The 14188-nt window shown below is 31.5% G+C and overlaps 1 protein-coding gene across 1 annotated transcript; it reads left to right on the top strand.

Annotated features, from left to right (window-relative positions):
• Window positions 1-3978: 3978 nt before the first annotated feature.
• LOC148612026 (uncharacterized) lies at window positions 3979-11195 on the top strand. Its single transcript, XM_088593112.1, has 2 exons — window positions 3979-4576; window positions 10422-11195. The coding sequence occupies exons 1-2, from the start codon at window positions 4150-4152 to the stop codon at window positions 10919-10921; spliced, it is 927 nt and encodes a 308-aa protein (XP_088449238.1). The 5' UTR covers window positions 3979-4149; the 3' UTR covers window positions 10922-11195.
• The last annotated feature ends 2993 nt before the right edge of the window (window positions 11196-14188 follow it).

Here is a 14188-nt window from a genome sequence, read left to right on the forward strand (position 1 = left end):
ACACGTCTTATCCCTAAGATAGCTTCGAGAAACCCACCCCTGTTTTCCGTGTCTGGTCTTTGTCCCTGGATTACATTCTTTTGATTACCGCTATAACCTTGGTGCCCTTGATTACTCTATCACTTCAGGACTACTGTCTACCTAGAATGTGTTTAAATTTACTATTTTTTCTAGTTTAAAATGTGTTTATATTCAGATTTTGTGTTTAAAGTTTCATATTTTCTCCTTACTTTGTTCAAAATCAATTTCTTGTGGTAAGATTTGTCTTGTTGAAAAGAAAAACAACTGTGGTTTAATTGTAGTATTCGGTTCTTGGTTGTCATTTTGTACTTATGTAAGAGTCTGGGGTTAACAAAACATTGAATTTAAATCTTTTATTATTAGTAATATTTTTTCTGGTTTTGTTTATTTGTTAGTGTGCCTGATTGATTGACTGGCTTTGTTTTTTTTTTTTATATATTTTTGTTTTTGTTTTGGTTTGTTTTCATTAAAATGAATTAATTTTACACGTAACTTTATATGATAGGCACTGTTGTTTTATCCTAAACAATATGTTCTCTCTTACATACTATATATCTACACATCAAGAAATTTTATATTCCCAATTGCGTTGAAGGGTTCAGGTAGACACTATTGGATTTATTTATGAAAAATCGAATGTTACTTTAAAACTGTAGTTATACACTAAATGATATTAAAGCGATATCACAAAATGTTAATAAATGTGTTGAAAAATTCTCCATTCAGATAATTTCCCGTATAATGAAAATTAGAACATGTAGATTATGCACATTGCGATATTATTGTGAAATATGCTTATATGCTTCTTCATATTTTTGTATTTAAGTACTTTCTTGTCTAAGAATCAGGCATATATAAGGTATGGCACATGGAGAAAAAAAACAGAGATTTTATTGCATTAATTATCCAAATATTTATACTTTATAAGCTCCAGAAATTATCATGGAAGTGTTTGTAAAGTTTGCCTTTTTTAAGATATTGATAGGTTAAATTTAGTTGAAATGCATAATGGAAAAATGGCGGGAAATTTTTTCTGTACTTTTTCCCTATATAACCAATTAAGAATATCGACGTCACAGATGTTTCATGCTCAAATTAAATATCATATCGTGGTTAACTAGATGTATTGAATATATTTGAGGCAAAAAAGACCAGAATGATGTGCCATTTATTTATTGCCTGATTCCAACACAGAATGGTACTTAATTAGTTGAAAGGTTTTATACACAGTTCTCTTTTGAAAATTGTTAATAAGGTTCGAAATAAGGTAGCTGTTTTTAGGTATGCGTATAAAATGAAACGTGATTGATACTTGTTTCTCTATGTGATTAAGGGACATATCGTAAGTATTCTAAAAAAAAAAAAACGTTTTAAGACATGTTTTAAGACAATCGTTTGAAAGACGTCTGAATTCAAGGCCAAGGTCAAGTTGAACGAATCAATATAATTTTCAAACATGATTGTATGAAAAACAATGTTTTTGGATATCATTATTATAATAAAATATTTTCTTAAAAGTTTTAGTAAGTTTTCGCATTGATTACTGTTTTATTTTGTAAAAACATTTATGCATTAATAAAAATATTTTGATACATCATCTTCAAATGTGTTGAACTTATAAATGGCCAGGTGAATTCCAAATAACAAGCGGAGATGAATATAATTCAAAAAGCAATCATTGAATACGTATTTAAATACAGAATTATGTTCTGATCAAGTGAACACTATACTCAGACACCTTGTTGTTGACTACATTAGCGACCTTTCGTAAGTTAGAGTCTTTTTGAAAATACAACTTTGGACTACAATGTAAATATAGATATAAATGTAAATATAAATATATGTAAAGATATAATGCAGAAAACTATATTTAAAAGCAGTTTTTTGTCATTACATTGGTGGTGTCCTTATTGTATGACTTATGATGAACCATGATTCTCAACCCCGTTTGGGAAGAATTGGGATTGATTTTACATTCGATGGGGACATACATTTTTGTAGATTTAAACTGGTCTGGAGCTGGTATGTCAGTTAAAAATTGCCTGAAGTCCTTAGTTTGTACATTTGTGTAATTCATATCCAGTTTCTTTACTTCCGATGTAACACAGAACTCAGACTATTTTCAACTGATTTTAAGGTTTGTTTAATTGTGTAATATTTTTCCAGAGTGGCCAGACTTTAAAGGGGAGAGTTGTGATTACTTTAACCCCGCCGCAAGTCATGATTTCTGGCCTCCTTATGTCTTGTTTCATCTTCACCTTTAGTTTATTTCTTTCGCGATTCTTTCGCTGATCCTGTATATAATGATGTTTTGGGACCGGCTGCATCCTGCCTTATGGTATGAGAATTTTCTCGTCTTTCAATGAAGACCAATGAGTGGCTTTGGGCTGACATTTTCATCCCAGTGGGTTTGCTGTCTTTTTGACATATACACCATGCCTATTCTCGTTATATTGTATAACAACGCATCCAAAACTTAGAATTCCCTTTTAAGAAAGAACACCCATATTTTGGTTTAAACAGGTTTCCATTTTTTATGAGTTTCAGTTACAGTGCCTTTTATCAGGTCGTTTTTCTTTCCTTTTTTTTTTTGTCATTCCCCAAGATATTAAGGTTTTATTTTATGATACCGTTTCAGATTTTTATTAAAACTTAGCAAAACTGTGATTTTATGTTGTGTTTATATCTTGACTTCTTTCTTTACGTTTTAAATAAGGTCAGATAAAATTAAATAAACAAAAATTTCCTATTTGCTTTTCCTAAATATGTATAAATAGTATCCGTTCAAAATCTTTTAAAATAACAGAAGTATATTCCTTTCTAGTAATTTTTAAAATGAGTATTTCTATGCAACATCTGCATGTTCATTCCTCTAATATTGCATAATGTGACGATTCAATAAGTTGTTAATCTTTTGTCTTATTTTCTTTTACATGATATTTTACTATATTTTGTGTTTTATTTGTTTGGGTTTTTTGGCTTAATTTTTAGGAATCTTTTTTCTCACAAAAGCGATAATTAATTGCTCGGTAATGTTTGTTTATATGCAGATTTTTGTTACCATAGTTTATCATCTCGAAAGGAAATTTAGTTTTAAATATTTCAATAAGTCAATATTTCCTGTAGTTACACAATCGTTGTAAAGATCAAGCATTAATCTGATAAATAACAAACGCGTCAATCAATGTAGCTTCTTTTTATACTTCTTATTTATATATTCATTGTAATAAATAATAATAATAATAAAGTATAAATCAGAAATATATATCGTTATGTGTGTTTTGATGGTTTTGTTTGTTTGGTTTTTTTTCCGAATACTTATAAATTCAAAAGGCTATGTATAACAACGTATGTCTACACTTTTAAGTGTAACTTCCCGTCATTAATAAAAATTTAAATTAAAGCAATGAACTGAAATGAGCAATGAATTAAATTTGACCTCTAAACAGTTGTAAATTTACAAACCATTAATTTCGCACATTATCGGCGTAATATCGCTATATATTGTAAAAATTTGTCAGTTAAAGGCAAGTACTTAAATCCTTTTATCAGTAAATTTTATTCCTCTTTGTTTTAACTCTACCTGTTGGTTCAGTTTATAATTTTCCGCAGGCATTTTGTTCAGTAGCAAAGGTGTTCACCTTCCAGTTGTTCAATCTCTGCATTTCATTAAGATAATCTTGTCTCATAAAATGGTATTGTATGGAAAAGCATTCAGTCCAACATTTATCTTAATTACTCTCACTTGATTTCATCTTTGGACCAACAGTAAAATTGAACAGTACACCTAAACCAATGAAAACATTTTATTGACCCATACAAATGAGCAAAAGGGAGGGATTTAACCTAGGAACGTGTTCGGAACCAATAGGATTACAGACTATAATTAAATTTCTGTCACAGATTCAATCGAATCCTAATTTGTGGCATAATACACAAAGTAATTTAAGAATGATATATATGATATTCCCCCACTCCTTTCAATTAAATTAACCTGTGAAGATCAAAACATATTATTGTTGACACTGGACATTTCTACATACACCTTGTGTTTTATCTAGTCTATCATTCAAGTGTTTACTCTTGGGACTTTCAACTACAGATAACTGCAATAGGATTTGGAAAATAATGTCTTCAATGCAGCGACCTGGAATAGGGTCTTTTTCTATCGATTCGTTGATGGCACCGACAGCCGTGGCATCGCGATATGGACCTTTGTTTTGCAATTCAGGATATTTCTTAATGCCACCGACCACGGCAATGACAGGTTTCGCACCAACAAGCCAGTCTTCAGATTCTCCGTTCAATTATCAAAACTTTACCACAGAACAATTTCTAGCAGCAAGAGCTCAGCAATTTGGATTAGCACATTTTCCTAACCCATACGGTCTACCAAGTATGAATCCAATGGCACCATTCACTGGGATGAACTTAAAATCAAAACTTTCGCCAGAAACAAGAGATAGATCACCGACGCCGACGGGAAAGTTGTCTTCAGAGGATACCAGAGCAGACTCTCGTGATACATATGATAGGTGCTCACCGTTAAGCACAGGTATACTATTTAGTAATTTGATGTTATAAATTATCATAATATTGTTGTCGAAAAACATTACTCTGTCACTGGGTAGGCATCGAAACCAGTTGTGCAAGAAGTATCAAAAAGTTGCTTTTTTTAAATTTGAATTGGGGTTTAATTTCTTATAATCGTTTATATGTTACCATTTTATAAACTTTACGGGTCTACACTAAGCACATTCACTATGCGGATTAAAATTGCTTCAAATATGCTAAAAATCGTTCATTTTAATACATTATTTTTTTATTAATATTCTTAAAAATAATGGTAAGAGAATATTTTTTACTTTCTATTAATAAAATACTTTTCTTATTTGGGTCTTCTCTATAGTATCCAACTTTTCAATGTTAATGGTATATTCGTATAATTGAAAGCATTAGGAATGATATATAAAAAAAATAATTATAATATTTACTGTAAATTTTACCTTCAAATTTTATATTGAGTGCATTTATACAATTTATGAAACATACACATTTTTATACACGTTCTTTGTCATTTGTGTGTATGATTTTAGACTTGCATTTGTAAGTTCGCTAACAAGAATTTACAGGAACCACATTTTTGGTTATATGATTTTAAAACAACGGTTAATCCTTTTGGGGATTCTTTCAATCCGTTTTTTAAGAGATCGAAATGTCATTTCACATGAATGAAACAGAATATATATTTTCCAATAACCGTCCGCATTTTGTGTGGTCAAATATCACGTAGCCACAGAAACCTTCTCATCAAAAGATGGATTCTAAATAATAAAAAGAAAGTCCACTTCGGGTTGAGTGAGACAAAATGACGGGGCGTTTAGTACAAGATTGATCTAACAAACGTTGCTTTCAAAACTTTGAAACTTGTTTACTTAGAACCAGCACGTTGGCGTCTTGTAAATTCAGATTTAATGAATTCCAATGGAGAATGTGGGTAAAAGAAAAATCCGTAATTTCACAGTCCTGCATCCGATTTGACCCCTTAACTACTGTACTCTTACGAACAATGGAGAAATTAATTTTTTACGACAAGAAAACTGCAGAAATGTGTAATCTTTACTGCTTGAACGCTTCAAAATAGTGGTAGAAACTGACTTTCTTTAATTTATTCAAAGCATCTTTCAAAATTGTCAGTCGGATATTTACAACGTAAATTTCTTGTGGTGTCAAGATGGCGCGCTTATTAACAGTTCTGTGCATATATTTACAAACATTTTAGAATAGATTGTACAAATCTAAATTTTCCTATGGTTGAACTGTACAAATAAATAAAATTATGAAGTTTTTTGTTGAATCCTAATAGCATTGACGGATTTTGTCCTGGGCATATTATAATTTTTCCTTCTGAAATTTGTCTTTATATAAACTGCCGAGAACAGAATTATTTAAAGAGATATATAACATCTCTGTGAATCAATAATTTATTTAAAGCCTTGTTTGGAGATTATCGTAGATATTCAATAAATTGTCATAACTATATTTTAAATTTTACTTTAACGAATACACAAATATGAGGGAATAATATTACAAACAAAACCAACTTATAAAATCATCATCATCCAGATAATGAATTTTGCATTTTGTATCAGATAAATCATTATATTATTTGATATACTATACTGGTCATCATGTTAATCCCTTTCTTCGTGCATTTAAATATACATTCTGATTTTTTGGTATTTGCATGAAATTGCATGTAATTTTAAAGATTAAATTTTTCGGAAAGTGAATGTAATACAAAAATACCAATGATAAACATATTATGAAGTCCACTATACTGTACACTTGTTTCAATGAGTAACTTCTCATCACCAGCATTAAAAAAAAAAAAAAACATAGGAAGTTCAAGATCTAAGAACAAAATAATACTCAAATCCCAAAATACTGAATTGTTTAATGTTTTCTAACATTTACTAATAATACCAATATTTTTTTAAATTTTTTTATTTATTTTTTTTAAATTTTTTTTTTATTTTTTTGTGAATTGAGTAACTTCATATTTTAATCGCGTATTGTCAATATACTTGTGGCATATATAGAAATCCTGAGCAAGAAGGACGTGGGCCAACTTGTAAATGTTGTGGTCCTCCTCCCCTTTCCCGTCATGCACTACCCGAATGGTGGATTGATTCTAACATGATGTTCTAATAATTTTATTGTTCACAAATTTAGAAGTGTAAAATACGTCAAATATTCCAGAAACTTATGTGATTTGTTTTCTGTGTACAAGAACAGTCTTTCATCTGTAGTGTTGTTGAAGCTCGACAAAAACATTCAAATATTATTTTACCATTTAAGTGATCATCAAAGAAAACTGATTCGTCATAATATGGCTTCTCGTGTTGAAAGACTTTAAGATTAAGTTTTGAATCACTGTTAGCATTAAATAATAGTCCATTTTATTTTACCGAAACCCTGTCATCTTTCCACCTGATTTGTTTCTATCTATGACTGAGCAACATATGTTAAGATGGTTTCCCCATTACTATAACATGGGACAAAACAGTCATGTTTTAGTATCATCAAATCTCAATTTTACAAACTTTTAACACTTACAGTTGACGGCTTTGTAGATGTTAGGCTATATGATCTCGTACCATTCGTTTTTGCAATTTTACGAATTTTTTGAAAGGTTTTTGATTTTATGTTGAGCAACAAATTATTTTGTGGTTCAGCGTTAAATAAATACAAGTCTGTTTCGTGTGTTTGGAAAAATAATCCAGATTTTTTAGAATTATGTTGGAATTACATACTCATGAATAAAACTAAATATTCGGGTATCGAAATGTGTAATGTGTTTCCAGGAAGTTCAACTCAGGTAAGGGGCGAAAATGTAATTAATGCCAAGAGAAGGAAGGGAAGGCAAGAAAATTTGAAGATTTCATGCAAAATATATTCCCAAGTTTAGGTGGGGAGGGGTGTAAGTCCGGTACGCCTTTCATTGGATCTGCACCTGTCTTGATTACATCGACAAAGGTAAGGTAATGCGAACGCGATGATACACTGAAATAACTTTAAAATAATAAAACTGACGTTCTTTATCATGTTAACCAAGCCTTAACACCAAAACATATTTTCGCTGAATTTATATATCATCTAAATATTTTTATAGAAATATAACGACGCATTACAATTTTTTAAATGTTGTTTTAAATCAAGAGTTCCGTACAGATATATTCCGATGAAATGGTTGGGAATCAGATAAATGTTCTGTAATAGATTTTTTCATTAAATTTTATATCTTAGAGGCGTTACAAACATTCTGGTAAGTAATTTTAAAGTGAAATTCGGATTCTTTAATTGTAAAGAGTAAATAATATATGCGAACACTTCAACAATTTCACTCCCCGTCATCACTTTCCCCTTCATTTTCATGTAACGAGTTGGGAACAAAATGAGTAATTCTTGAAGCTCGCCATTAAATATACATTTCAGAAGCCTTGATCAGATCGGTTATTTCTGAATATTAAACTTAATTTCGCACAAAATAAGTGAGGTGTTATTACATATATTCATTTCAAGATTAAAGGATATTTTATACGAAACGATATTCATGTCATCCTTTGATTTTTACGGTCTTAATTTTGGTCAATCTATTTTACCAATCAAATTCATCGTAGCATAGCAATCAATTCCTCTCGATTGAATAAGTTTACACGAAACATTTCCAGGTTGGAAGCCACCAAAACGCATATGTTTTATGCAGAGTAACACCGTATGGCGCTTGGTATAGCCTGAAGGTCTATTTTTAATTTATTTTAAATGTTACTAAAAGGGTAAATATTATCAGAATAGGAAAATCGATGTGTTTTATATTTAGATGCCAAATAGCTCGCCTGTTCAGCGCTCATAATTTGCAGCGCGCTGATTAACTATTTGAATATTCATTGGCGTATTGTGCAGCTGTGGCGATTTTCTAGCGAATATCGTCCCAATAAGGATTTGTTCCGCTATAATAATAATAATAAAAAAGAAACAATACTTGATTTTATGCAATTGAAATTGTAATATTATATTTGTTGACTATTACCGAATGGTCGCTGAAGGAATCGAGTTCAGTTTGTTCTACAAAAAAAAAATATAATTGATAAATTATTATTACTTATCACTCTATTCATTCAATATTGCGCAATAATTTTATTTCGATTTTCCCACAAGATTTACTTTTAACAGTATGCTTCTAAGTTTTTCACTTTTAAACCACATGTCTTCCTTTAAAACCATAACTTTTGATTACCGCTATAACCTTGGTTCCCTTGATTACTCTTAGAGCAACCTAAAAGAAAGAAACTTAAAAATGCGCAAACATTATTTTACCTTCAAATTTGAATCGGTCTCCGTAATAGTAGCTGTGGGTGGCAGTTAATCAGTTGGGTGGACTTCATTTAGAGCGTTAATTACATGCTATCCAACAATAAAACCCATTTAAAATGTACTTCGATCTTAAATGAAATACGGGCGCCAGATTATTTTCACGCCATTTTTGTGCATATTCCAACCGAAAGGTGGTGTAGCATTTTTATATAACATTTTACTAGTCAAATGCAGGAACGTTTTATTACTTTTTCGTTTAAAATAAAATAAGGATTTACACCACATCTGGTAATGTTAATTATAAGATACCTTAATTTAATGAAACTGATATCATTCGAAAATTAAGGGGCGGAGATCTTCACTGCCAGATTTTGTCAAAATTTGAATGAGACTGACAAGCCAATGTCCTCGTAACAGACAGAAATGTTTACTTAAGGGCATTAGCAAATTCAATAAAAACAAAATTAGGAACTACATTAAAGAAAGATTTGTGACAATAGAGTCTGATATTGCCTTAAACGCAGTAGAGAGCGATTTGTTATGCAACATCGTTTTGTTGGAAACAGTAAGAAATGTACAAACTTGGGGTGAACCCGATTAATTTTCATTGTCAGTTTCTGCTGGGTCATATACAGAAAACATATCAACTACTAAATAAAAATAAAATGTTAATTTATTTCAGTGAATCTAACAAAACATGGACATGCCCTTATGTTTAGAAACTTCACATTAGAATATTGCCAGCCCTTGGGTACTTTAATTACACGTTAAGAACTGTCTACTATCAAACTCTGGAATTTGTCGAACCCATTGACTGCTTCAGAATCTTTTAGGCATAAATCTACACATGAAATTTTATGGAAATATCCTATCTACTGAATGTATACTGTATCTGGAAAACATACGTGTTATGGCTTAGTGTTTTATATATATTACTCGTGGAACTATCATTCAATATAGAAGTCAGACACTGCCAATGGCAGATGATACAAGGCGTAGAAAACCCAACCAAACAAACGCCATATGCCATATTTCAAAGTACATGTACTCTAACGTCAACCAACCAAACAAAGTCGCTAATTCTTGCAAAATGCCAATTTCATACACACATAAATATATCTAAACATTTTTATCTAAAAATTCAACAACCGAATGAATAACTAATACAGGTCACGTGATCTGTAACTGCTCCTGAATCAAGCTAAATTGAACTGAAAATGCACAAAATACCGCCAGTCTGATTTTTAAAGGACCACTATTTAAACCCTAAATTGCCCGAAAGACTCATTATATTCCCAAATACAACTGATATACACATTACTAAAGCGATTATTTTAGAGAGTGAAGATACGTTACACCTCACTTTAGAATAGTCGCCCTATCTTTATATAAACACATTCTGCATTTTTAAAATTATTTCCTATTTTTTAATCATATACAATACATAAAATGATATTTGTTTAAGTGGAACAAAATTTGAAATCCCTTCCCTCTTAATTAAAGATATTTTATTTAACTTTCAGATAGCTGCAGTAACCGTTTATTAAAGCACAAAGATTCTGATTGTGAGATAGACGATAATTCGTGTGATGAAAAAGATATCGACGTTGATTCTGATGACGCCAACGCTTCCTCTGCAGAACTAAAAGCATCACAAATAACCGCGACCGGAAATGATTCGGTTAATGTAAAATCCAGACGAAGACGGACAGCATTCACTAGTGAACAATTGCTAGAACTAGAAAAAGAATTCCACAGTAAAAAGTATCTATCGTTGACAGAGAGATCTCATATAGCTCATAATCTAAAACTGAGCGAAGTACAAGTGAAAATATGGTTTCAAAATCGACGTGCAAAATGGAAGCGTGTAAAGGCTGGAATGGTGCATGGTAGAACCGGAAATGACATGCCAAACAAACCAAAAATTGTTGTTCCTATTCCAGTTCATGTAAATAGACTAGCCATACGCAGTCAGCATCAACAATACGAAAAAACTCTTAAACAGACCTCACCAAGCACGTGACTAAAACAAAACTAACCAGGCACGTGACATTATGCGTGGAATTCAGCATTGATTCCAAAGTTCTTGTGAACATAGGAAGGATTTTAACGAAGTTGCTCCAGAGCAGTAATACAAACTTACTTTTTATGGGTAATATACAGGGCGGGTAACTGATATTTTATTTCAGATGAGGGATAGATTTACATGTAATGTTAATGTATAATTACTCTGACACTTTGTTGTGTTACATATTCAGTTGAAGCTAATAATTATAAATAAATGATAGTTGAAATTCTTTGCTTATACCCACTCTGCGTAGGAAAATGAATGATATTTAGTTTTTTAGTAATCTTTTCTATAATCATTTAGTAAAGAATCGGACAGACTAGTGTTTTGACATTATTGCAAAAATATCTGAAAAGAGAGGTTTGATAGCGTCTGTAATTCTTACTATCCTAATTTCCTAAATTGATCTAACAATGGTTTATCAGCTTTGGTACAACGAACACCAATAGGGAAACTAATACATCAATAAATCTGGACTGGCCACAAGAGACAACAGTAGCTGTACCTTTTTGTACATAAGAAAGTCCGCAACAAACATCGATAAATTCACACTGTAATTAATCGGTCAAATTCTATCCTGAGCTGGTAGAATTTTACACCTGTTTCCATGTGTGGGTTTATAGGTGAAATCATCTATTGAAGCATCATTAACAAATGTTGAACCATTTTTTTTTAATGTTTCTTAATGCTTTTGTGAGTTTTGGAACAGATTGAATGAATTGTAAACGTTTAGTCAAAACGTTAAAAATACTGGGATGAGTAACAGTATGATTTGTATCCTTAACACAAAAATCGCCTGATTTAATTACAAGGAACTAAAATTCTCTGTTTAATCTCATCATATAAAGGAGAAATCTGCCTAATAAAAATATGGTATAACAAGGTACTGTAAAATTTATAGAGAAAAAAATGAATTCAATCTATGGGTTTTAAAGCTTAAAAAACTTACACTTAATTAAAAAAAAATGAGTTTTTATACTGAACTTCTGTGTATATTATATTTTCTTAATGTTCGAAACCGGTGACACAATTTGACATTTTACTAGTAATTGCAAATAGATCGATTCATTCGTTTCTGCAGATACTGCTACGATGAAATGTTCCCAGTAAAAAGGGGGAAATTTTAATCACTTTTAAGAATTCTTTGGGAACTAATATTAAGCTGCATTGATTATCCTGAAGTTTTATGTTGGTGTACATCCATATGACCTTTTCAATAGTATCTTCTTTAACGCGTGGGGGGCATTATCTAAATTCTGTGAAGTTGCTCATCCGGAATCTAATAGACTTAGACATCATAAAAGTAATAAATATTTCAAAAGAAATATGTTATCCTCTTTCTTTCGATATTAAATATATTTCATGACAAATAAGCGACGGTTAATTTTGACAAGAAAGGGAGTTAACTGCATTTATCGGATCAGTGAGTAGTCACAAAACCATGGCGTCAAGTATCCAGATAGCTCCGTCCGCCGTTTGTACTGTTGTCATTATGGATGCAGCTCTCCGAGTACGGCTAGGGTTAAATCCAGCAATTAATAAAAGAGTTAAATAACCATATGTTAATGAAAATCTAATTTAAAAGGCGGGTCGACTACGAGGATTGAATATTTACCACAGACCACAAAAGAAGCCCTTAGTTTAATTCTTGACTACGAGAAATCAAGTTATTTCCCGTATTTTTGTCCGTTGTGATGTTGTGATTCTTGCTCTTAAACTTTAAACAGAAGGATAGAATTATCAGCGATGAAACGATGAAACATAATAAAAGTATAAAATTAAGGATCAAAACCAATGAAAACGGTGGATATAACAACGAAGACAGTATGAAAAAACACTACACGTGTCACAAATTTTGTTTTGTTTTGTAAAAAGTTACATTCATTAAAAAAATATGAAGCCCAGGGTGGGTTTACGGGTAGAGAAATCATCATTTGAAATAGAAACATCGAATGTTCATCGTCAACGTCATTGATGACATGACATTATGAGTGGATAACAGACTTATGAAAATGGGTACGCGTATTTTTATAGAAAATCTAAATGGTTAAGTGCAACAGATATATCAAATCTCTTCCAGACAGCAAAATTCAGCGAAACCACGCCAATTTGTACCTTTAAATACATGTATGACACAGTGATAAATATAATATTATATACAGTAACACTATTCGAAATTCACTCTCTACAGCATTATAGGAATTTGAAATACTTTCAATAGACAAATTTAGGGGACAACCTCGAAAAGGTGATAATAAATATTCTAGTCTACGCCTCCGAAGATAAATGCAAATTCTGAGCACCAATCTCGAGTCCAAAATACAGTAAAAAATTGGTCGGAAATAATTTCTTCTAATCTGCAAAATTTCGAAAATAAATATTCTGTCTGGCCGCACAAATTTTAACTGCCCTTGAGATACAAGTGGTTATCCCCTAATAAAATTTGTTTTCTTATGTATTAGGGGCAATACTATAGTGCCCCTTCATCGTTCGCTTTCAATTGCGATGCATTTTAATTATTTACCAGCTTTAGTCCCATTGCACTATCAAAGAGGGGCGGTCTCGCTGTTTTACCTGACGAAGTAACTGTGTCAGAAGCATCCTTACAAATTGAAAGTCGTGAAATATTCGTCATTGAGCCCTAAAATAAAGTGCGAGTTTAGAATACGAAAACTCTACTATATGATGCAGGATTGGACGGGATAGTACCACGACTGAAAAGAAGATGATGATTTTAAAACTTTTCGATTATTACCGATTTCGTTAACAAGCTTCTTAACTTACACCGATAAGCCTTCGTTCACATATCTTTATCGTAAGTGTTTTTTTTTCAATTTTTTTATTTTATTTTATTTTTTTTTGGGGGGGGGGAGGGGGCACACTTGACGGTGAAAATGTTGACGACTCGAGGCTTGTACATTGATAAGATGTTTATCTATTTCGTTACAGGCTAAAATTTTCATTTCCACAAATAAAATGATATTTATGAAAGTAACGTTTAACGTGTTAGATTGAAATTTGTTCAATTCAATTCTGAGCGCAAATGAATAACATTTGTATAACACTCAGCCAACCGAATAAAATACAAGTAAACTGCAGCGGAACAACTATCAAAGGAACCTCGAGTCTCAACTTAAAATTTGCCAAGTTTCTTCAGAAAATTCACCGAACCATGTTCTAGAACACGGTGAATATGCTTTTTTACTTCAGAACCGTTTTATA

This window comes from Perna viridis, chromosome 7, assembly GCF_037379345.1.
Source record: "Perna viridis isolate PV_CMFRI_1.1 ecotype Kerala chromosome 7, ASM3737934v1, whole genome shotgun sequence".
Classification (NCBI taxonomy): domain Eukaryota; kingdom Metazoa; phylum Mollusca; class Bivalvia; order Mytilida; family Mytilidae; genus Perna; species Perna viridis.

Bases quoted from the DNA above. Each gene is read 5' to 3' on its own strand.
- LOC148612026 (XM_088593112.1), top strand. From the start codon at position 4,150: ATGTCTTCAATGCAGCGACCTGGAATAGGGTCTTTTTCTATCGATTCG. The intron at 4,577-10,421 runs GTATACTATTTA...TTTAACTTTCAG, and splicing joins GTGCTCACCGTTAAGCACAG to ATAGCTGCAGTAACCGTTTA.